General features: G+C 56.7%; 1 protein-coding gene across 2 annotated transcripts; it reads right to left on the minus strand.

Annotated features, from left to right (window-relative positions):
• Positions 1-422: 422 nt before the first annotated feature.
• On the minus strand, positions 423-16,783 carry PPRC1 (PPARG related coactivator 1). 2 transcript variants are annotated; one of them, XM_029081288.1, is made up of 14 exons: positions 16,702-16,783; positions 11,428-11,580; positions 10,775-10,921; positions 10,064-10,171; positions 6,497-9,053; positions 6,163-6,216; positions 5,892-5,952; positions 5,004-5,074; positions 4,002-4,707; positions 3,026-3,232; positions 2,723-2,789; positions 2,304-2,425; positions 1,954-2,105; positions 423-850 (listed from the first exon to the last, which is right to left on the minus strand). In XM_029081288.1, exons 2-14 carry the CDS (start codon positions 11,488-11,490, stop codon positions 747-749), a joined length of 4,419 nt encoding a protein of 1,472 aa, XP_028937121.1. In that variant the 5' UTR covers positions 11,491-11,580; positions 16,702-16,783; the 3' UTR covers positions 423-746. The 2 variants fall into 2 exon arrangements, with proteins under 2 accessions (XP_028937121.1, XP_028937120.1); XM_029081287.1 differs by lacking the exon at positions 16,702-16,783 and adding an exon at positions 16,254-16,412.
• Positions 16,784-24,540: the final 7,757 nt, after the last annotated feature.

Genomic DNA, 24,540 nt, shown 5'->3' on the forward strand with positions numbered 1-24,540 from the left:
CAGGGGGAGACGCTGCTGTTTGCCACACAGAAGGACCGGGTTTAAGAGCCAAGGGGTCTCTAGGAGCTCCTCATGGAGCAACCAGTTTCAAAGAGGAACAAATAGGCTCATTCCCTTCTCTTCCCTTTCCCACCCCTCCCGGCCACCGAGGTGGTGAGTTTTAACAAGAGAGAAAGCCCCTACTCCTTTCCCAGAGCCAACACAAATTCCTCATGCCAGGCTGAGAGCTCCTGGGCATTCGAGTGTTCACTCCCAGACTCTCTCCACATCCTACCCAGCCAGAATTTGCAGCAGCAGCAAGCAGTAGGTTTCAGCCCTCCAATCCTCAGGCTGGATGACAGAGGGAGGGAGGGAGGGAGGGAGGGCGGGAGGGAGGGAGAGAGCACCCGAGTGGCCGGAAAGAGAAGCAGACGGTAACACTAGAGATGTTCCTGGCATTTTGCGTTTATTAATCTGCAGTGACTCATAGAACGTCCCCACTGTGGGCCATGGCTGGAGCCATTTCCCCATCCACCTCACACGGGAATGCAAATTAAATACCTGCTATCAAAACAAATATTCTTTCTTAAAAAAATCTGATTTTACACGCCTTTTTATTGAATTTTTTCCATTTCCTTAAAAAAAAAAAAACGGCACCTCCTCACTAGCAGCTCTCCCCCCCTCATCCAGGGGCCTCAGAAGCCCCGAGGGGGGGAGGGGGGCGGAGGAGGCTGGGCACCTTTGGGGGGAGGGGCAGGAGCCCGGGGTTACCTCCGCAGGCTCTTCTGGGCCTGTTTCAATAACGTGTCAAAGTCGAGGGAGTCAAATTTGCTCTTCACGGGGGCAGGGTCAAAGTCCTCCCGATTGGAGTCTGCAAATGTGCAAATGGGGAGAAAAAGGGAACAATGATGCAGGGGCGTGCAGAGGCCTGTTGGCCCAGAACCACCCTGCCCCTGAGCCGGCTCTGTGGGAGGGACCTCCCAGCCCGGACCCTGCCTGGCAGCAACCCTTCAGGAAGGCAGAGAGGGCCGATCATCACCGCCCCAAACGCAAGGAGGGTGATCAAACATCCATGCCCACCCGCACCTCTACCCACCCGCACCTCTACCCACCCTTCTCCTGTGGCCTCTTCCTGCCCACAGCCACTGCACACCCCTGGCACTCCCTGCCAAGACACTTCTCGGAGAACCTAACCAACCTCCCAGTACGGCTGGGGGATGTTGGAGAGGGATGAGCACAGCCGGACGACAACCAACGGGTGGGAACGACCAGGGGAGCGGAGACTCCTCCCCTGCTACATAAACATTCCCCAGAGACAGAAACAGTCAGTCAGTCGTATTTACTGAGCGCTTACTGTGTGCAGAGCACTGCACTAAGCACTTGGGAGAGTACTATATAACAATATAACAGCTTGGCCTAGTGCAAAGAGACCAGGGATGGAAGCCAGCCAATTCTTTTTTTCTTACTGGTATTTGTTAAACACTTGATATGTACAGGCACCCTACTGAACGCCGGGTAGATACAAGCTGATCAGGTTGGACATGGTCCCTGCCCCACATGGGGCTCACAGTACTAATTCCCCATCTACATATGAGGTTACTGAGGCATAGAAAAGTTAAGTGCCTTGCCCAAGATCACACAACCGACAAGGGGCGGAGCTGGGATTAGAACCCAGGTCCTTCTGACTCCCAATCCTGTTTTCTATCCACTAGGCCACAACGCTTCTCTGGGTGACCTTGGGCAAGTCGCTTCACTGCCCTGTGCTTCCATTTCCTCATCTGTAAAGTGGGGATTCAATACCTGTTCTCACTCCTACTCAAACTGCAGGACAGGAACTGTGTCTGACCAGATTCTCTCATAAACCCTTCAGTACTTAGTACAGTGCCTGGCATGAAGTAAGTGCTTCACAAACACCACAACAATTACCACATTAAGGATGCTGGGGAAGAGCAGAGTGAGGTCCCCCACACTCACCCAAGTCTGCATAGTTCCTCTTGCAGAATTGGCGCCGGCCCCCGAAGCACAGGTCGAAGGGCTGCTCGTCCGCTCGCCTCAGCTTGTGGCCGCTCTCGATGGCGGCGAACGCCTCTTCGGCATAACGGTAGGTGACGAAGCCGTAGTTGTCGCTGCAGAGGAGACGGGGCATCGGGGGAGAGGGTGATGGGCGGGGGGAGACTGCTAAAAGGTCCTGAAGCCCCAACCCACCCGCACTTCGTTCTCGCTCCCCCAAATCCTGGGACTCCAGATCCGCCCCGAGCCAGGGCCCTTGCTCCCGGTCAGGACCCAGTCAGGAGGGCGGGTGCCACCCTGAGGGGCTGACTCACCCCTCAAAACGAAAATGGATGGTACACTCCTCGATCTCCCCGAACACGGAGAAGCGGTGCTTCAGCTCCGCCCGTGTCATGCGCCCTGGGATCTTGCCGACGAAGACGACCCGTCTCTCCTCCTACATGTGGACGAGCATCCGCGTGAGCCCGGGTCTTTCCGGGGACCCCCTACACGCTCACGTGCACCGCCCTCCTCCACACCCATGACCCGAGCTGCTCTGGGGTCACGGCGCCCACCACGGTGTGAGTTGCAGCCTCGTATCTTGCGGCTCAGGAATGCACCAAGCCCAGTCAATGCCCTGCCCACTGAAAGGCAATGTCCGCTCCTGGGGGAGAAAACTCCATACCGGGACAGGAGGTCTTGCCGTGGTACCCAGGGACCCCTCCTCCCCAAGGGAGACTGCCCCGCGACTTACTATTGCACGTTCCTTCTGCAGGATTCTCTGTCTTTGGTAGTGGTCCTGGGAGTCGTAGTATTCATACCTGACAGGGCAAAGGGCAGAGGAGACTCCCGTCAGAGCCGGCTGTGGGGGCGGCCTCCCCCAACCCCCACCAACTGGGCCAGACCTCCCCACACTCCACCAGGCAGTCCCTGCCAGCCAATGCCCCCGAACTTTCTCCGTCTTCAGTGCGGCCAGAGGATGAACACTCCCCGGCGCTGAGGCAGCGGCCTCCCCACCCCACCACCGCCCACCACGCAAATCCTCCCTTTCACTGACCTCCGCCTTCTGTTACTCCTCTGGCGGGGGGATGGGGAGCGGGAGCGGGAGCGGCTGCGAGAGCTGGATGAGGACGAGTAAGACAAGGAGGAAGCGGCAGAAGAGGAAGAGGAGGAGGAAGAGGAGGAGCGTCTCCGGGCTCGATCCCAGGAGCCGCAGCTGGAACGGGACGAGGAGCGGGAGGAACAGGAGCGGCGGGAGCGGTACCTGAAAGAGAGCACAAGGCCACCTGTCCCATCAGCTCGGTTCTGGGTCCGGCAACTCTCGTTCCCCCTTCCACTCAAAGACCACTCAGCCCTTGGTCTTTCTTTCTGCACCCCTGGTTATCCAAACCTCCCTGGGCCCCCCAACACCCAAAATCAGACAAGGTGGCACACTTGGTGTTAAGGGAGGGGAAGACCACGCAAGGCCCAGCCTCAAGAGCTGGTGTGCAAAGTCAGGGAAGGTGCTTGTGTTTTGGGCCCTGCTCACACACCCCTGCTGGGTTCACTAGGGAGGACAATTTCTGAGGTTTTACTTCTTTGCCCCTGAGCCTTCCTTCACAGCAGGGATTGGCCTAGGGCAGTTCTACTCCCAGCTTTGCCACATGTCTGCTGTGTGACCTTGTGCAAGTCGCTTCGCTTCCCTGGGTTTCAGTTTCCCTTAACTGTAAATTGGGGAATAAGACTGTGAGCCCCATGTGGAACAGGGACTGTGTCCAACCTGATTAAACTGTACCTACCCCAGTGCTTAGAATAGTGCTTGGCACACGGTAAGCACTTCAGTGACAGAATAGTAATGATGATTAATTAAGGAGGAGCCCTGGGCTGGCTCTGACCCAAATCCAAGGCCTGTATGGTTTGCAAGAGCCAGGCTAGGGAGAACCCAAAGGCCAAGAAGCGAGGCCGCGGCCCCCGGCCGACCGCTGAGCCATCGGCTCATCCCGTAAATCGTCCGGCCCGACAGCAGAGCTGAGCGCCGCCCTGCCCAGACCCACCTTCGCCACCGCTTGGGCGGCGGGGACAGCGACCGGGACCGGGATCTGGAAGAGGAGGAAGACGAGGACGAAGAGGCGGAGGAAGACACCGACGACGCCTCGCTGGCCCCGTTGGAGCAGGAGCCGAAGGAGCGGCTGCCACGGGCTCTGCGCCCCTGCCAGGCCGGGCCGGCGGGGCTGGTCGAGTCCCGGCGTCTCCGGTAGCAGCGCACGGGGCCCCTGGTCCCGGCCGGCAGACTGGGGTGAGTCCGGGGGTGGTCCTCCTCTCGGCCGGGCGAGGCCTCGGGGGACAGCAGCACGGACGGGGCAGGGGCCGGGGGCCCCGCCTCCCTCTTCTCACTAGTCCTGTGGTCCAGCTGCTCCTGACGAGTTTCCCCCGGCTGGGGCCCCGGGCGACCGAGGGACAGGATGGGCTTGATGGTGATGTCCTGGTGGTGTTTGACATTCCAGCGGGAGCCGACCCCCTGGGCGGGGGCAGTCCCCACGATGCAGTAGTCGTGGTCTCCGCTACCCACGTGGATGGGGGTGGGGGCCAGGAGTTTGCTGCGTGGTCTGCTGGGGGGCAGGCCCTTGGTCTCGGTGCCGGTGGGGTTTGAGGCTCCCTCCTGGGCGGCCGCGGGGCGTGGGGACTTGGGTTTGCCCAGCAGGGAGACTGCGGCCAAAGGTTTCCACAGTTGGTGGGGCGGAGTGGCTGGGGGCGTCAGCCCTGGGGAGAAAACAGAATCACTTGGGAGGGGGAGAGGTACCCATCTCTTCCTATCACTTCTGCAACTCTGGATCACAGACAACTGCTAACATCCTAAATTTCAGCCCCATACCTCTTCTCTCCCCTCTTCGTGACTCCCACTACCGTGGGCAAGACATAGAGGTGAAGGTACAGAGGGGTTATGGGGGCCAGGCCCCAGTACTGCCACCTGGTCAGTGGAGGAGATGGGGAGATGAGGTTACCAGCTATTTCCCATGACTTCCCCAGCCAGCCACCCGACCTCCTCCACATTTTACCTGCCACATTGGCCAGTTCAGGGGCCTGTAACCGGTCCAGGAGTCGCTTCTCCTGAGGGGTCTCAGCTCCACTGGAGAGAAAGTCTCAATTTACCCCCGAGCCAGGATCGCGACTGTCTCGAGCGACCCAGGCCCCGTTCCTCCCCTTCTCCGTTCAGCCCCACAGGAGGCTCCCATTCAGAGGGGAGGGTACTATCTCTTAGGGATGTCCAGGGCTGTACCCACAAGCCTTTTCCAAGGAACTCTACTATCAGGTTGAGGGCAGGAGGGCACCAGCAGCCTGGCCAGGAGAACACTGGGGAGGGGGTTGGGGCCCCCGCCCAGCAACCCCTGGCTCTCTGCCCTCCCTTCCTTAGAGCCTCTGCTTCCTGGCCAAGCTCAGCACAAAACCAACCTTGCGCGGGCCAGGCCTGGTTTTAGACTCGAGGCCCCCAGGCCCCCTCTATTTGGGTGTGTGTGTGTGGTGGACCATGGCATGGCAATGGGGGATTCTGAGAAAACAACGTCCAGCAGCCATGATGGCAACCTCAGTAGCACAGGCCTGGTACTCAGATCCAGCACAGTCCCAAGTCTCCCGGGCCAGGAGGGACGGACCAGCGAAAGATTGGATCGGGGACCTCAGACACAAAAGTGATTCGGCGGATGAGACCAGCCCCCCAAAAGGGCCAGGAGTCATCCGCAGGAGTCCGCGGGCACTCTGGCAATCAAAGCCTACATGTAGGCTATGGGTCTTGCACCGCCCGGCCGCCTTTGAGAAGAGAGGAAGCCACCCCTGGCTCTGCAGCCCAGGGGCATGGGTCCGGGAGCACCAGCCAGCCTGCTGCCGCTGCCGCCCGACAGCTGTAGGGTAACTCGCCTGCTTGCTCGGGCCTGCCTCTCCATACTCACCCAGAGTTTCCTACAGCCGGAGTGTCGGCAGCGCTGGCCAGGCAAGGTGCCTCCTTTTTGGCTGCAAGGAAACCGCACGTGTTAACGGCCACGACAGGAAGGGGGACGCGGAGGCAGGACGGGGAGGTGTGCCCCGATACGGTCCGGGACCAGTCGCACCTCGGCGACCGCTGCGGGGGTGAGGGGGTTGCCGAGCGGCAGAGAGGGGTCGGCCCCAGTTTACCCTGCTCTACTCAGGTGAGAAGAGGTCGAGCGAGGGTCATAATCTCACCTTCTGACTTTTCGAACTGTTCCAGGAGACTGGAGAGATCAGAAGCCTCGATTCCTGGTGGGGGCAGAGACACAGGGTCAGGAGTCCCAGGTACTCTCTCTCCCGGGAGATCTAGGCAGTTTAACCCCTTCTCCCTCTTTCCCCATCATCACTCCACCTCCCAAGTGGGAGAAGGGGACCCGGAGGCCCAGCCCCGATGCCTGGAGTCTGATGGAAACCAAGGCAGCGGCAAAAATGGTGGGAACCAAGCAGGGTGCCGTTCTACGACGACCCTCCCCCAGCTTCCACGGGTCCCTGGGTCAAGAGACAGGAAAAGAACGCGGGCCTCACTCACCGATCTCGCTGATGAAAGCCTGCACCACGTCCTCGGGGCCCCGGGCCTGCAGGGCTGGGGGAAAGACCAGCCTCCGCAGGTGAGCCGGGCGGACGCCAAGCGGCTTGGGGATTGGGCACTTCCCGGGCCTGGGCCCTGCCTTGCTCGTGGGCTGCGGGGATGGTTCCTCGGGGCCAGCTTCCTTGGTGCCAGCCTGCACTGCTCGCTCGGCTAATTGGGGTCCAGGCGCCTCAGCTACTGGCGCTTTTCTCTTGGGGCCAGGCACCTGAGTGGCCAGGTCTAACAGAGGCCCACCTGAAGTTGGCTTGGACCCACCTGACCACCCCCCGGGGGAAGACTGCTTGGGGGCTGGGGGCTCTGGTGGGACTGGATCCAGATTTATCTCGGCCCCGGGTGGTGTGGGGTGGGCAGCCTCCTGGGCGGTGGCCTCTGGGTTATGGCTGGGGCTGGCAGGAGCCAGCGGAGGGACCCCACTGGGCGTGAGTGGCTCTAACTGCGCAGGCAGGGCACTCTGAGGGGAGCCGTCCGGGAAGCCGTCCGGCCCCGGCCGGGGGGGAGGCACCCCGTGAACCATGGAGGGAGGGGGCACCGGGGGTGGGGGCATGGAGGCCCAGTAGGGCTGCTGCGGGCCCGGGGTCCAACCTGCCGGACCATAGGGTCCCCCGGAAACGTATGCTGGCCCGGGAGCAGGGGGTGGGACCCAAGGCACAGATGGGACTGGAGGCATGTGAAAGGTATTGGAGGTGCCGGCCGCCGGGGACAGCCCCGAGGGGGCGGGCAGGCAGGGGTAGCCCACAGTGGGTGGTGGTGGTGGATAGCAGGGCCAAGGAGGCGGTGGGGCATACAGCGAGTAGGGATCTGGAGCCAAGGGCATCATCGCCGGTGCTAGGGTCATCGGCAGTTGCGGGGGAGGGAGGTGGGCTGGAGGCAGACTCAGGACCCCCTGCTCAGCTGCAGGAGGGGGAACGAGAGGCACCTGGGAGGGCCCCACGGGTCTGGCTGCGGGCAAGGGATTAACCAAAGGTGGCGTCAGCCCAGAGGGGTCACCGGCCAGCCCGATGGGGGACAGAAGCTCCGGCCCATCCAGAGGCGGCGGCTCCTCGAGGGAAGGGGGACTGATGGACCTCTGGGGCGGGGACCCAACTGGTGGAGAGGCCTGGGGGGCCTTGGGTGGGGTTGGCTTCTCCACGTCCCGGCAGGGCTGAGCCAGGAGGCAGGGGATCTCGGCCAGCTCCGTGGGCGGCTCGGGCAGGCTGGGCCACTTCCCAACTACGGGCCGGGACTCGGCCCCCCGCTCGCTGGCCTGGCGCTGCCTCCTGCGCTGCCGGTACTCCGACAGGCTGAGAGGCCGGGGCTTCGCCTCGACCCTTGGCGCGTCCGGCTGGCTCTGGGGGCCGGGGAGCTCGGCGGGCGGCTGCTCGGGACTCCTGGGAGCTACCACCGGCGGTCCTTCCCCGGCCTCTGGAGGCTGCTGTTCCCCTCCGTTGGGTTGGAGCGGGCGGGCGGGGCTCTGGGGAGCGGGGCCGGGTTCAGGGACTCTCTCCATCCTCCCCGGGCTCGGTCTCCGGCCCCCCGCAGCTTCGGCGGGCCTGACTCGGGGTCGCCCCCTGGGCCGGGGAGCCCGGGCCTCACGCTGGGCCTCCTCCAGCTGCCGCTCTAGGAAGTCGGACACCTGCACCGAGGGGCGGGCGGGGGGCTGGTTCCTCGATGACGAGCGGAGCCTCCGGCCCGAAGTGCCCTCCTCCGTCGGCACCTGGGCCTCGCTCTTCTTCCTCCGGCCCCTCCTGGAACGTGGGGGCTTAGTGGTAGCCGGCGGGGCGGATGGGGCCGTCCCCCCGGGGCTGCCGGGAATCTCTCCGACTGATTCCGGTTCCCGGCTCGCCCCCGGGTCCTCCCTCTCCAGGGCCAGGACGGCTTGTGGGGGCCCCTGCTCGGCCTCGCCGGGTCCCGGCTCCGTGGTGCCCTCGCTCTCTAGAGCGGGCACCGGCAGGAGGGGGGCCGAGAAGGAGTCTTCGTCATCCAGGCCGCCCAGCATCAGGGGCCGCACCACCACGGGGATCTCCAGGGTGCCTCCCGAAGTGTCTCCATGCCCCACGATCTCCAGGACCACACCGCCGCCGCCGACCAGCAGCTCTTCGTCCGTGGAACCTGGCTCGGTGGCTAGAGCGGGCAGGCTGTAGGGATGCATGGCCCGCACCAACTCGCTGAGGGAGCAGATGCTCTCGTCGGCGGCTTCCGACCGCGGGGTGCTGCAGGGGGGTGGCCACACCGCCTCTTCGGCCTCGGGGGATGCCAGGTGCATGGGGAAGTCCTGGGCGCAGTCCAGCTCGGGCGCCCAGCTGGGGCTGCCGCAGGGCTCCAGGAAGGGCTCCAGGCAAGGCCCGGGGCTGGCTGCCTCCTCCTCCTCCCCGTCGCTACGCTGTAGGGGGGACGGCCCAGGGTGGCCCCGGCGGGGGCGAGGCCTCGCCGGCTTCCTGCCTGGCGTCTTCGGGGAGGAGCAGTCCGGGAAGAGGGGAGACGGCAGCTCCCAGGTGGTATCCGCGAGGCACATGTCTACCTGTAGGGAAGATGGTGAGGGAGAGGCAGGCTCAGCTCCCAGGCTTTGTACGGGGGCATAAGACCCTGGCGGGACTAACGTCTGGGGTGGGGAAGTGGGGAGAAAGCAGAGCAGGAAAGTTGAGGTCTGCAATGGCCACCACTGCCACTATATGCAGTTCATTAAAGCACAGGGCCCCTCTGCCAGGGGCCGTGGGAGGAGAGAGGGACACCAGCAGCCCTTTACTCTTCCCATTCTTCCTGCGGCCAGGGGCCGAGCAACATTGAGCCCCAGAGAGAACTGAGTCACTCCCAAAGGGGAGAGGCCATGTGGCCTCTTAGAAAAAGCTGGGAGTCAGAAGACCTGGATTCTTATTCCAGCATGCCACTTGCCTGCTGTGACTTTAGCCACTCTGTGCCTCAGTTTCCTCATTTATACAATGGGGATGTTTTTCCCTCCTACTCTTGACTGTAAGCCCCTTGTGGGTCAGGGACTGTGTCCAACCTGATCCCACCCCATCTCTTATTATTATACTATGTTTGTTAAGCCTTACTAGGAATCAGGCACTGTTTTAAGTGCTGGGGTAGATATAAATTAATCGGGCTGGACATAGTCCCTGTCCCACATAGAGCTAACAGTCTAAGTAGGAGGGAGAACAGGCATTTAATCCCCATTTACTAGCTGAGGAATCTAAGGCACAAAGAAGTTAAGTGACCTGCCCAAGGTCACACAGCAAGCAGATGTCGGAGGCAGGATTAGAACCTAGGTCCTCTGACTCCCAGGCACGTGTCCCCTCCGCTAGGCCATGCCACTTCTCCGGTATTTGTTGGGCGCTTAGTATAGGGTAAGTGCTTGACAAACAGCACTATTATTATTTCTCATAACCTTAACAGGCAACGGTGGTGTCGGGGCAGGCAGAAGGGCCCCAAGCACCCCATAAAAAGGTCTGCGAGGCCAGGGGAAGCCAGTGCCCAGGTGGTTTGGCTCCCAACCCCCTGCCCGAGGGTCAGGGCCTCCGGCTGCTCACTCACCTTGCCGTGGGTGGGGGGTCCGCTGCCACTGGTCTTGGGTCCCCAGGGCTCTTCGGGGGCCAGGTCGCCCTCTGTGGGGGCTCGGGTCAGGTTGAGCAATTTCTGTAACTGGTGGGGGAGGAGAATGATGTAGAATGGGGGTTGGTGGGGTCCAGCAGAAGCCCAGGAGTCCTTTCTCCCAGCTCCTCCCCGGACCCACAAGACTGGGGGTACAAAGGAACCTGGGGCCAGAAGGCCGGGGTCTGCCCAGGCATGCATTTCTTCTCTCCCGACCCCAATCCCCAACCAGCTCTCGCCACGGCCTGCAAAGGTGGCCACCCCCAACGCTGGAGAACATCTGGCAGCTTTTATTTAAAACGGTAATTAAGTGCTTACTAGGTGCCGGGCATTGTACTAAGCGCTGGGATAGACACAAGCTAATTGGGTTGGACACAGTCCCTGGCCCAAGTGGGGCTCACAGTCTTAATCCCCATTTTGCAGATGAGGGAACTGAGGCCCAGAGAAGTTAAGCGACTGCCCACGGTCACAGAGCAGACAAGTGGTGAAGTTGGGATTAGAACCCAGGTCCTTCCGACTCCCAGGCCCGTGCTCTATCCACTAGGCCACGCTGCTTGTCATAGCGGCTTTCCAGCTCTGCCCTCCGCAGCAAGGGCAGCGCTCACCTAGGCAAGCCCAGAGGGCTTAGGAGGGAGGGGCGGGGCTGGGCCGTACCGATGAGTTCTCCCGGGGAGAGACCAGGAGCTCTGAGTCAGGAAGGGAATCAAAAGGCGACAGGCTCTCATCATCAGTGTTGCCCAGGATCTCCGTCAGAGCTGTCAGCAGTGACACTTCGTTCTGCTCGTCCAACATCAGCTTGTTCTGGTTGGGGAGACAGGGCCAGTGAGCCTAGAGGACCCAGTCCCCCCGACGCCGGCCGCTGAGGAGCTCGCCAACCCCAGAGCTGCCAGCTGGAAACTCAGGGCTCAACTATGTGGGCCTGGTCCACCTCAACATGTCAGTGGGTGCCCGGGGCTGGACCATCTGCTGGGGGCTGGGATGCCTGGGTCTGGCTACTTGCCTCTGAATCATCCCATTTTGGAATAGAAGAGAAAGAGCGACAGAGAGAGAGTGGGAGTGGGGAGGGGAGGGGGAGAGAGAGAAAGTGTGTGTGTGTGTAGTAAGTGGACAGTTTAGAGTTGTATGCTGGGGGCTGGATCTTCGCACCCCAACCCCATCTCTGAAAGCTTCCGTTCCAGGAGATCTAGAGGGCTGCGGCTGGCTTGAAAGCACCTCAGCAGGATGAGGGGAACGCTTATAATGGTCCCCAACTCCTTAGCCGTTAAGGGACTCTGCAGGCCCCCACTCCCCCACCCCCACTTCTTTACCTCATTAAGGTTGCCAAAGTCTTCGATGATGGAGATGACCGTGGCATCCATGTAGCTTTGCATGGTCCCTAAGATCTCCTCCGAGTCCAGAGATGACAGGGCCAGGTCTGACACACTGACGTAGCTGGCATCCTCTTCCTTGGGCAGTGGGTCCTAGGGAGGGACACAAAGTGAGCTGGGCACAGTCCCCTCATCGCCACAATAACAACTACACTAATAGGAAGCGTCGTATTTGTTAAGCGCTTACCATGTACCAAGCATTATACTAAACAACGGAGAAGATTCGAGATAATCAGGTTGGTCCCAGTCCGTCTCACATGAGGCTCACAGTCTTAGTAGGCAGAACAGGAAGTGAATTCCCCATTTTACAGATGAGGACACTGAGCCTGCTATATTGTACTCACCCAAGCGCTTAGTGCAGTCCTCTGCACAATTAGCCCTCAATAAATAAAATTGATTCAACCAAGGCACAGAGAAGTCAAGTGTCTTGTCCAAAAATCACACAGCAGTCAAGTGGCAGAGTCAGGATCAGAACCCAGGTCCTCTGACCCATAGTTCTGTGCTCTTCCCATTAGGCCACGCTGTTTCTAATCTCTTACTCTGCTGCCTTCAGAGCTGTGACTCTCCCCTCCCCGGCTGGCCAGCCACCCCTCCACCCCACCCCAACCTGCTGAGCCCTGCCCTGAGCTGCGGCCCCAAAGGAAAGGACATCCAAGGCGGGAGCCAAACATGGCTTAGTGGATAGGTTGCGGGCCTGGGAGTCAGGAGGAACTGGTTCTAATCCCTCTGTGTGACCTTGGGTAAGTCACTGCCACAAAGTCTCTGGGCCTCAGTTACCTCATCAATAAGATGGAGATTAAGAGTGTGAGCCTCATATGGGACAGGCACTGTGTCCAACCTCATTGATTTGTATCCACCTCAGCGCATAGAACAGTGCTTGGTACACAGTAAGTGCTTAAACCATAAATAAGTACCTTAACTTTCTTTTTATTATTATCATTCCACCATTCCGGTGGAACCTAGGACCACGGCTCTGATGGGGAGCAGAGGGAGGGAAGGGGAGGGTCTGGGGGTCGGAGAACAGAAGTCGGAGAAGGCTGTAGGTCTGATGGCTTGGCTCCCAGAGCCACCACACCCTGCCCTTCTGGGAATGGCTTTAACAGGCAGAGAACAAGCACCATCATCTGCTCATTAGCCAGGAGGAGCCGCCTGGACAGGTTGTCCGTGGGCGTCCATCCTCCGGCTCCGCACGGCGCTGGCCGGGCCGGGGTCCGAGCAGGGGAGATCCACCGCGGCAGAACCCTACTTGGCCTGGCGGACCAGTTCCCGGGCTCGCTGGGGCTGGCCCCTGCCCCGCTCTACAATGTCAGGCAGCCCCTCCAAGCCACTCCCTTTACTCCCTTGGTCAGGCTTGGGCCTGGCTTCTGCATCGCAGAACTAAAGGCCACAGGGGCCGGAGGAGAAGCCAAAGGGCTAGCTGTCACCCAGGCCGAGCAGCTTGGGCAGCGAGGAGGTACGAGAGGGTGTCCTGGGGTAGAGTGAGGAGAATAATAATGGCAATGGAATTTAGTGAGCACTTACTCTACGCCCAAGCATGTGCTAAGAGCTGGGTGCCTACGGGAGACTCGGATTGGACCCAGAAGTTATGCCCAGGGCACAAGCGAAACGTGCAAGCGTGTTTTAAACCTCCCCAGCTCATCGCAGAGCTGTAATTACGGCCTCAGTCCCAACAGCCAGAATATCAGGTAGCAATCTCACCTCCCTCAGCAAATACTCCATGAACAACATCGTCCTTTCATTTCTGCAATGTCAGCTCTGCCCCCGCCCCCACCCCTACCCCCAACTCCTCTGCCCCTGCACTCTCCCCTGCCCGAGGGGTCAGCTGAGTCCCTGGTCAGGGCATGAGCATCTTCTACCCCCCTCGACTCTGGCCAGAGCTGTCCTCAAGCTTTCCGTATAGGCCCTCTGGCCACGAGAGAGCCAGACCCCTTGCTCATCCTCTCACCTGCGAACGGAAGACCCTTTTCTCCCCATGAACTCAGCTGGCCCCAGGAATCTGGGAATGCCCCAGTGCAGCTCTCTCCCTTGGAATTCCAAGCTTCCTCATCTTCCATCCATCCATCCACCCCCAAGGCTCCCCTCCCATTAAGCATCCTGCCACTCCCAAATGCTCTCCTGCCCCATCCAGCTGTCTTTGGCTTTGACAATGACCAAAAAGCTGACAGAACTGGGGAGGGCTAAGGCAGGCAGGGGGTGACAGACACCCTAGGTTATATCCACATTCCCCTCTTTAGTTTCTTCAGCTGTAAATGGGGGCCTCCAGCAAGGCAGGAATTTGGGGAGAAATTGGATGCCCGCAATCTGAGCAGTCCTGGGATCCAAAGGTCAGAAGTGAGTTTTCTTTCTTGGCCCTGGGAAGCGGGGAGAGGCAGGACAGACTCGGTTCCTCAAACAGGCTGGAAAACTGAGGCAGAGTTTATCCCAGCTATACCAAGCTAAAGGCAGAGACTACTGAATCCGGACCCAAGAGTCCTGCCACTGGGAGTCCTGCGTTAGATGGTGAGTTCCTTGAGTCCAGGGGTCACGACGTTTTTTAATATGTTCCCTGGGCACGGGGGGTAGGGGAGAAGAGAGCCCTGCACCCAGAGGGTGCTCACCCAACACTTAACAGCAATACAGCCCAGGAGGCTTCATCACCAAACCAAGAAAGGAATCCGAGTCCGTGGACCCCACAGGAGGGACCCCAGGCCGGGCAGAGCAAAGGGGAGTTGCTAAGAAGCGCAAAAGACAATTCTGGGCCTCAAAAGAGGAACCGTTCTTCCTGTCAGATGTCAGAAGAATCATAGAAGGTCTGCCCCCTCTCCGTCCCACGTCCAACATTTCGGGGCCCGTGTCTGCACCAGGTCCTCGGCACTCGGCTCCCGGCTACAAGGGGTCAAGTGTCAGCAGCAGGAGATGGGCCCAGGAGCGATCTGAAGCTCCGTCCAGGCCTTCCCGGCAGGGCACGCTCACTGGGGAGGAGTTATCTGGAGGAGGTGCTCGGCTTTGTACCGCTCCCTGGACGCCACCCCACTCACCCCTAAGCTTCTGGGCCTCGCTGGCCTTTGTCTGAGTCACTTGGGCGCAGATCTCCACAGCCCATGAGTCACTACCGGCAGTTCCCCACCAAACTTTTCTCACGACCCCCCCTACTCCCAAACCACACACACTCTCACTCACTCACTGGCTACCTCTCCCCAAAGCCGGTTTGACAGAATCTCCCCATCCCAGCCTGGCACTGCTTTCATGACCTGCCAAGCTGCATCCTCGGATGGCAGTCACCGCTTGTGCCCGGGCATCCCTCCCTCCCCTCCTCCCTTCCGGTGGAGCAGCATGGTGTACTGGATAGAGCAAGGGCCTGGGAGTCTATCAAGTACTTAAAGGGTACAGATCTAAAAGAAGCGGTGTGGCCTAGTGGAAAGAGCAAGGGCCTGGGAGTCTACCAAGTGCTTAAAGGGTACAGATCTAAGAGAAGCAGTGTGGCCTAGTGGAAAGTGCACGAGCCTGGGAGTCTATCAAGTACTTAAAGGGTACAGATCTAAGAGAAGCGGTGTGGCCTAGTGGAAAGTGCACGAGCCTGGGAGTCTATCAAGTGCTTAAAGGGTACAGATCTAAGAGAAGCAGTATGGCCTTGTGGAAAGAGCACGAGCCTGGGAGTCAGAGGACCTGAGTTCTAATCCCGGCTCCGCCACTCGTCTGCTGTGGGGCCTTGGGCAAGCCACTTCCCTTCTCTGTGCCTCAGTTCCCTCATCTATAAAACGGGAAAGAAGACCGCGAGCCCCGTGCGGGACAGGGACGGTGTCCAACCCGCTTTGCTTGTACCCACCCCGGCGCTTAGTACGGTGCCTGTCACTTAGCGAGCGCTTAACAAAGACCATAATTATTACTACGAATCCGCCTCCACAGGTGCCCACCGGCCTCCCTTCCCAACTCCACCGGTGCTTGGCCGCAGCCTTCGTGCATTCCTATTTGGTGAGCGCCTCCGGGGAGCAGGGCACTGTACCGAGCGTTGGGGCAGTGCAATTCGGCAATAAAGGGGGGGGGGGGGGGGGCGTGCCCGCCCACGCCGGGTTTCCAGGCTAGGAGGAGGAGCAGGGCGGGCTGCAGTCGTTGCCGCGCTGGCGGAGCTCCCTCCTCCTCCTCCTCCTCCTCCGTCCCTCCCAGCTGGCCGGCGGGAGCCCCGCCAAAGACGGCACGGGAGAAAGGATCCCAATGAATGGAAACCAGCCGGGGAGGGCAGGGGACCGGAGGGGTGTCGAGGGACCGCCACACCCTGCCCGATAAGCCTCAGGAGCAGCGTGGCTCCGTGCAAAGAGCCCGGGAGTCCGAGGTCATGGGTTCCAATCCCGCTCTGCCCCCTGGCAGCCGGGGGACCGCGGCTAAGTCACTTCTCCGGGCCTCAGTGACCTCCTCTGGAAAGGGGAGGTTAACCGGGAGCCTCCCGGGGGACCGCCTGATGCCCCCGTATCTCCCCCGGCGCTTAGCACGGTGCTGAGCACCTAGTAAGTGCTTAGCAAATACGGCGCGATGGTAAGGGCGTCCGGGCCCGGGCAGCCACGTGGGGCCCTGCCCCGCCGCCGGGCCTCCTCGGCCGCGCTCCCCCGGCCAGCTCGTCCGTCCACGTGGCCCCGGGCGGCGGCCTCCCGGAGGAGCGGGAGTCCGGGCGCCTCCCTCCGCCACTGCGGGCTGAAAACCGGTCCTGCGTTCGTCCCGGCCCGCGCCGCCCCGCACACGCAGCCTCCACGTGTCACCGCCCGGCATGTGCCCGTGCCGCCCCCCGCTCTCACCCGGACCAGCTCGGCCGCAGCCTCCCGGGGTCTCGGCATGGCGGGCTCCCGCTCTTCTTTTTTTCCTCCTCCTCCTCCTCCTCCTCCGCCCGGGCCGGGCCCCGGACCCCCTCCCGGAGGCGGCTGGGCCCCATCACCCCGCGCCCGGCGCGCCGCCATCTTGGCCTCTCAGCGCGGCTCTGGCCGGCGGCGCCGCCTGGGCCGGGAAGGGGCGGGGCCGGCGGCGGCCGAACTACAACTCCCGGCAGCGCCCGCGCGCCCGCGCGCCCGCCGGCTCCGTCCGCCCTCGCCCGCCACGCCCCCGGGCCCGCGCGCGAGGCAGCCTGGGACTTGTAGTCGGCCGCCGGCGGCTCCCGCCTCGACACGTGTTAAATGCCCGCTGCCTCCCCCGCTTAGGACCCCCCTCCTCGGCCCACCTTCACACCCTCCCACCCCAAAATAGACAGACCTACGGCAAAAAAACCCCGTCATCTCCGTCACCGACAGCCTCAGGCGACAGAAACCTCTGCAGAATTTAGCCGGGACGTTAGCGACCTGGGAGGAGCTAAGCAACGAGGCCCAGTGGGAAGGTCAGGGGCCCGGGAGGCGGAGGACCTGGGTTCTAATCCCCGCCCTCCGTTTGCCTGCTGGGTGACCTTGGGCACATCACCTCACTTTTCCGGGCCTCAGTTCCCTCATCTGCAAAACGGGAGTCTGTTGCCAGGGCCCCTGCTGTGCCACTTGTCAGCTGTGTGACTGTGGGCAAGTCATTTTACTTCTCTGTGCCTCAGTTACCCCATCTGTAAAATGGGGGTTGACCGGGAGTCTCACGTGGGACAACCTGATTATCCTGTATCTACCCCAGCGCTTAGAACAGTGCTCTGCACGTAGTAAGCGCTTAACAAATACCAACATTATTATTTTTGCCCAATTGTACTTTCCAAGCGCTTAGTACAGTGCCCTGTGCACAGTAAGCACTCAATAAATACGATTGAAAGAATGAAAGGAATTCAATACCGGTGTCTCCCTTCTACTTTGCCTGTGAGCCCCACTTTGGACCTAATTATCTCGTATCCGCCCCGGTGCTTAATAAGGTGCTCGACACACTGTAAGCACTTGAATACCAGTTATTATTACTGCTAATATACAATAATATACAAACCAGATACAATAATATTCAATATTCACTCATTCAATTGTATTTATTGAGCGCTAACTGTATGCAGAGCACTGTACTAAGTGCTTGGGAAGTACAGTTCAGCAACAAATAGAGACAATCCCTGCCCACAATGGGCTCACGGTCTAGAAGAGGGGAGACAGACATCAAAACAAGGAGACAGGCATCAGTAGCATCAATACAAATAAATAGAATTATAGATATATATACATCATTAATAAAAATAGAATTATAATTATATATACAAGTGCTGTGGGGCAGGGATTGGGGGCAGAGCAAAGGGAGCGGGTTGGGGCAATGTGGGGGGAGCAGAGGAAAAGGGGGGCTTAGTCTGGGAAGGTCTACAATATAATAATATACAAACCAAACAGGGGATTTGAATGAAATTGTTCAGGTGGGGTTAATCTGCGAAGGTTTGCCAGAAAGAATGTGTCTTTAATAGCTTTTGAAGGAGGCGATGGACAAGATTAAAAGGAGGGTAGGAAGCATTCCATGAGGGCTAGGAGAACTGTGTAGAAGATCAACCAATCAATCAATGGTATTTATTTTAATGGTATTTATTAAGTGCTTACTATGTGCCAGTCACTATACTAAGCACTGGGGTAGATACAAGCTAATCAGATGGGTCTCTGTCCATGTCCCACATGGGGCTCACAGTCTTAAATCCCATTTTACAGATGAGGTAACTAAGGAACAGAAAAGTGAAGTGAATTGCCCAAAGTCACACAGCAGACAAGTGGCAGAGCTAAGATTTTAACTATCTATTAGTGGAAAGAGCAAACAATCAAAGGCCAGTGAAATAAAAGCAATCCTGGTCAAACTTTCTGGCTTGCTATTAGACTTTCCTGGTCTCTCAGCCTGTAGACCTGCCTTTATCTTCCCCTCAGTTAACAGATCAGGAGGCAGAAAAGTCCTGAAAGGATTTTAGTCCTGTGTTTTGCTTCTGTAGAATCAATGGTATTCATTTATTGAAAACATACTCATGAACTAAGCAAGTGGGAGAGTACAAAAGTTAGTAGTTATGATCCCTGCCCTCAAGGAACTTATAGCCTAGAGGAGAAATTTACAACCTAGCATTCATTCATTCATTCAATAGTATTTATTGAGCGCTTACCATGTGCAGAGCACAGTACTAAGCGCTTGGAATGAAGTCGGCAGTATTTGCTCTAGTCTGTGGTACTTTCCCAAGTGCTTAGTACAATATACTAAGCATACCTAGTACAGTGATCAATATAAATCGATTGATTTTAACAGTTCTGAACAAAAATTCCTTGACCTCACCATTACCTTCAACTTTCACCCCATTTCCCTTCACCCCTCCCTTATCTAAAGTCCCCCCGTAGCTCCCCTTTGCCTTCAGTCCCTCCATTCTCTCTTCTGAATCATCCCTTTTTTTAATGGTATTTGTTAAGCGCTTACTATATGCGCTTAACTAAGTGCTGGGGTAGATGCAAGCTAATCAAGTTCAATACAGTCCATGTCCCACATGGGGCTCATAGTCTTAATCCCCATTTTACAGATGAGGTAAGTGAGGCACAGAGAATTTAAGTGACTTGCCCAAGGTCACCCAGATGACAAGTGGCAGAGCAGAGATTAGAACTCAGGTCCTTCTGATGCCCAGGCCTATGCTGTATCAGTCAGTCCAGACTGCTTCTCATAACCTGATTTTGCCCTCTCTGGTCCACAGCATCTGAGATCAAAGAGGTGTCCTATGGCCTCCTTCTGACCAAATCTTTTGATCTCTCAAAAATCATAATGATAATAATGGAAATAATTGTAGTCCTTTTGAAGCGTTTACTTTGTGTCAAGCACCATACTAAGCGAAGGGGTAGATACTGTCTAAGCGGACGGGACACAGTCCCTGTCCCAAAAGAGCATGGGCCTGAGAGTAAGAAGACCTGGGTTCTAATCCCAGCTCTGCCACTTGTCTACAGTCTGAAGTCAACCCCATCTTGCCGAATTCCCTGCAAAACCCACCTGCTGGCCAAACTGATACTTCTTGACAAATACAACCGATTTGGTGATGTTTGAACTGTTTGAGAGACTTGCGTTTGGACTCTTAAAAGTGTCATTTTGAGATTCCAGAAGGGCTATGGCTTGCTGGCACATCAGCAAAGCCCAACCAAATCGCCACTAAGAAACTCACCGACAGCTGAGCCCCAGCTTTCTGCCCAGCTCCCCGGCTGGAGCCTGCACTGAAATGGGGGAGAGGGAGCGAGATGGAACAAGGAGGAATTGAAGGCAGCTAAGCCGCCTGGACCCCTGCAGAATTTGGAGGCTCCCAACCCAATCTAGCCAAGGGTCAGGCAGACTCAAAACCCGTGGGCCTGTCCTGGCAGCCCAACGGGCACCTGGAATGGGAGGAGCAGAGGGAAGTGGCTGGGGGAATTTGGCAACCTGGGAAAGGCCAAGAGGCGACAGGTGTTTGGAGCGGCCCGCCAGTCCAGGCCGGGCCACAGGCCCATTTCCTGAAGCGAGGAGAGGAACCTGCGGCCTGGAGTTTTGTGTTCTTTATGTTCTTCAACCTTACTTATCATTTCATTTAATCAGCCAGTCAAGGGAGAATATTCCGGGAGCCTTCCCCTCTTCTTTTATGGTATTTCTTAAGAGTTTACTATGTGCCGGGCACTGTGCTAAGCTCTGGGGTAGATACAAGCTAATCAGGTTGGACATAGTCCATGTCCCACATGGGGCTCATAGTCTTAATCCCCCTTTTACAGATGAAGGAACTGAGGCACAGAGAAGTGAAGTGACTTTCCCAAGGTCACAGGGCAGACATGTGGCACAGCAGGGATTAGAACCAACTCTATCCACTAGGTCATGCCGCTTCCCCTCCTTCCACTGGGAAAGAAGCAGATTGTTTTTCAGGCAGGGTGATAGTCCAAAATGACTTCCATAGGACCTTGCCAGAGAAAGCAAAGTGGGGAGGGCAGAAGGGGAGACTATTTTCTCATTCCAGAATTCAGAAGAGGCTGAGGCAGCATTAAAAGAGCACCCATCTGGAAGTCAGAGGACCTGGGCTCGAGTCCAAGCTCCACCACCAGTCTGCTGTGTGACCTTGGGTGAGTCACTTAAACTCTCTGTACCTCTATTTCCTCATCTGCAAAATGGAGATAATAATACCTGTCTTTCCACTTACCTCACCTGGTTGTGATGAGGGCGACAATGAGATAATATGAAAATACTTTGGAGATAAGAGTGCTGTTCCAAAACTAAGGTATTATTCATTCATTCACTGAATCATATTTATTGAGTGCTTACTGTGTGCAGAGCACTGTACTAGGCTCTTGGAAAACAGTGTGGCCTAATGGAATCATGGGACCTGGGTCCCAGCTCCACCACTTGTCTGCTGTGTGACCTTGGACAAGTCACTTAACTTCTTTGTGCCTCAGTCAACTCATCTGGAAAATGGGGACATGGACTGTGTCCAACCTGATCAGCTTGTATCTACCCCAGCGTTTAGTATAATACCTGGTACAGGGGCAAATGCTTAACAAAGACCATTAAAAAAAAAGGAGTCAAAAGAGAAAATAAATGGCATGGCTCCTGACCTCAAAGAGTATACAGTCTTACTGGGAAGACAAGTGGACATAAGCTGCCAAATATTCAATAGGTAAATTGAAACAGAGACAAATGATCAAAATGAAAGTAAGGAATTATTAAATAAATAGATATACATGAGCACAGTGCCTGGTATATAGTAAGCACTTAGCAAATACCATTAGTATTGTTATTATTAAATAATGGGGAGGCAGGACCAAGAAGATGGGCAATTTAGTTAAGGAATGTCTCAGAATGTTAAGGAATGTTAAGATGCAGTGGAAAGTGGCCCAGTGGAAAGAGCATAGGCTTGGGAGTCGGAGGACCTGGATTCTAACCCTGGGCTTCACCATTTGTCTGCTATGTGACCTGGGGCAAGTCATTGATCTTCTCTGTGCCTCAGTTTCTGCATCTATAAAATGGGGTTTCAGTACCTGTTCTCCCTCTTAGACTGGGAATCGCATGTAGGACAGGGACTATGATAGGTCAGATTACCTTGAATCTATCCCAGTCCTTAGTACAGTGCTTGGTTTAATACAGTATATAGTATAGTTTAAGGGATTTATTATTATTATCATTATTATTACTGACTTGGAAGTGGGGCAAGATATGGTTTGCTTGATTTGAGGATGGAGCTGGGTGGGGAGAGTTCCATACTGGGGGAAAGGCGTAAGTAATGGGTTGGAGAAGGGAGCATCACAAGTGTGGTACAGACCCAATCAGAGAGGGAGGAGTGTGAGCTGAGGTGATTCAAGAGAAGAAAGTAGGTAGGTAAGAGGGAGATCACTGGTGGAGAGTCTTGGAGTCAGTGGTTAAGAGTTTTTATTTCACGCAAGAAGAAATTGTAAAGAACCAATGAAGGACTTTAAGGAGGGAAGCAATGTATTCCAAATGCCATTTTAAGAAGATAATACGTGCAACTGCACATGCAGTAGACCAAAGAAGGGAAGAGGCCGGAGGCAAGGAGACCTGTAAAGGGCCTGATAGAGTAATCTATCCAGGATGTATTGTATTGAACTAAATGGTGGTCAAAAAGTTGGAAAGGAAGGACCCGATGGGCGAACTGTTATAGAGGAAGAACTGGCAGGATTTAGAGTGCAAAAAAATATTACAAGTGGTAACTGACAAAGAAGAATCAAAGAGGATGTCAACGTTGACGGAGAGTGGTGGTGATGTCAACAGTAATGAGAAAGTTAGCAAGAGGAGAAAGTTTAGGAGGAGGATGAATTCTATTTTGGATCTCCTGATCATCCAGGTGGAGCTGTCCTGGAGGCAGGAGGAGATATGAGATCAAAAAGCAGGTGAGAGATCAGGGATGGGGTGTGGATTTGGGAGCCATCTACACAGAGCTGGAAGCTGAAATCCACAGATAGGCTCCCAGGGAGAATGCAAGTAGAGGGAAAAGAGTAGAGCCCTTAGGGGACAACCCCACGAAAAAGATGAGGAAGGGATGAGAGGCTAGCAAAGAGAACAGAGAAAGAGCAGCCAGAGAGGCAGGAGGAAAGAGATCCTGGTGAGAAGCGGCTAAAGCTAAGAGGCCAATGGGGAGACCTTGGCCCAATTTCAGGAACCTGGAAGATTACAAGTTGAGCTGGGTACCTTGGACTTGAGTCCTGAGAGTGTAGCCTGGTAGAACCGTGCTGGCATCAGCCCCGGACCACGCACACCTAGGCTCTGCCTCTGCTCTTCTGTTCCCTGAAGGAGTATGTGTGTATGGGAGTGGCAGGGAAGCAGTCAGAAAGGAGGCTTCCCCTTCTAGATTGCAAGCTCGTTATGGGCAGGGAAGGTGCCTGCTAATTCTGTTGTACTGGACTCTCCCAAGTGCTTAGTACAGTGCCTGGCCAGAGTAAGCACTTAACAAATACTATTATTATTATTATTATGTGGGACGTGGACTCTTTCCAACTGGATTAGTTTGTATTTACCCCAGTACTTAGTACAGTCCCTGGCACATAGTAAGTGATTAACAAATACCATGGTAAGTATACAATAAATACCACTAATTGATTAACTGATTCTGCCGCTGCTTCTCTCCTTCTCTCCTGTCCCTTCCCAGCCCCAGGTGTCTGGCTTTTCTTAGAATCGCCCCTAGGAGGTGCCTCTGCCCTGACTGTGGTCCCTTGTTCTTTTTACGCTGCGGCATCCAGGACAGGGGAGGGGGAAATGCAAGGAAGGCCCTGAATTTGGTCGGCAGCTCCTCCCCGTGGCCCAGCTCAGAAACCGAGATCCCTTTCGGTGGGGTCCCATGGCAGACCCACCCAACCCTTTCAAGGTCTACCTGCAGGGCCCAGGGTTCTCCCTTGCCTCCCTGCCAACCCCCGAGAAAAGGTGAACAATAGCCAGTCGATGCGCAGAGCTCCAGGCTGCCAAGCCCACCTACTTCATCCGCTCAACCTGCCCCTCTCTGCAAACCTAGTAGCTGCTTCTATTTCCCAGACTGAAAGGGAATATAGGGACAGGGGAAGGAAGCTTCTGAACCCGCTCCCCACTGCAGAAGGGGCAAGAGAGAGAGGGCATTTCCTCTTCAGTAAGAGGGATTGGGCTGAAACATCTGGAAGAACTCCCAGAGGGAGTTCCTGCAATAAGAGGTCCAGTGAGTGCAGTGAAGCGGTGTGGCCTAATGGAAAGAGCACAGCCCTAGGAATCAGGGGACCTGGGTTCCAATCTTAGCTCAGTCACATGCCTGCTACCTGACCTTGGGCAAGTCACTTAATGTCTCTGTGCTTCAGTTTCCTCATCTGAAATTGGGGATAGAATTCCTGTTCTCCATCCCTCGACTGTGAGTCTCATGAGGACAGGGACTGATTATCTTTTAACTGCCTTGGTGCTTAATACAGTGCTTAGCATAGACTAAGCACTTAATAAATGGCATAATTATTATTTATTATTAGGGAAGCTGAGACATTCCTTTTCCCAGTGTTCTCAGGATAGCAAAGACTTCCATCTATCTGTGTTGGGAGCGGGGTTATCCTTCTCAGACCAAAGGGGCTAGCAAAATGACCTTAAGGAAGCTCAAGGTAGGTGAGGCGAGATTCGGAGGTAGTAGGTGGGATTCGGACAAAGCCCAAGATCTCTAGTGCCTCCCAGGACCCTTGAGGACTGCTAACGTGTGCACCTCCTCTTCTCCCAGTCTTCCCTGGGACAGACTGGCGAGCTCCCTGGAATCTGGCCAGGCTAGTTACCTGGAACGTATAACCTGAGGGAGCAGGGACGAGAGTTCGGGGGGAAGAGCAGGGGCCAGAGGGGTAAGGGGCTAGGGTTAGGAGAGTCAGGAGAAGGCAGAGTCAGGTGCCCAATCAAACTGGTTTCTCCAAGTTCATTATACAAAATGGGGTGGGAATGGGAGCTCAAGCAGGGACCCCGTCTTGGCCCCACAACCTCCATCCCAGTCCTGGAATCATCCCAAAAGTCCATGTCAACCTTCTCCTTGAGGCTGTCAGCTCAATCTTTCCTCCTTTCTCTACCATCTCCTCCTCCTTTTCTTTCTTCTCTTCCTCCTCTTCCCTTTTTTGTGGGCAGAGTTCTGTGCTATGCAGTGGGGAGGAGGGAAGACTGGTCAGAGGGTGAGCCTGCCAAAAGAAACACAAGGAT

The sequence above is a fragment of the Ornithorhynchus anatinus genome, chromosome 16 (genome assembly GCF_004115215.2).
Source record: "Ornithorhynchus anatinus isolate Pmale09 chromosome 16, mOrnAna1.pri.v4, whole genome shotgun sequence".
In the NCBI taxonomy this organism is placed as follows: Eukaryota; Metazoa; Chordata; class Mammalia; order Monotremata; family Ornithorhynchidae; genus Ornithorhynchus; species Ornithorhynchus anatinus.

Bases quoted from the DNA above. Each gene is read 5' to 3' on its own strand.
- PPRC1 (XM_029081287.1), bottom strand. From the start codon at position 16,412: ATGGCGGCGCGCCGGGCGCGGGGTGATGGGGCCCAGCCGCCTCCGGGA. The intron at 9,054-10,063 runs GTGAGTGAGCAG...TCTTCCCTACAG, and splicing joins GACCCCCCACCCACGGCAAG to GTAGACATGTGCCTCGCGGA. The intron at 4,708-5,003 runs GTAAAATGTGGA...TTTTCTCCCCAG, and splicing joins TGAACTGGCCAATGTGGCAG to GGCTGACGCCCCCAGCCACT.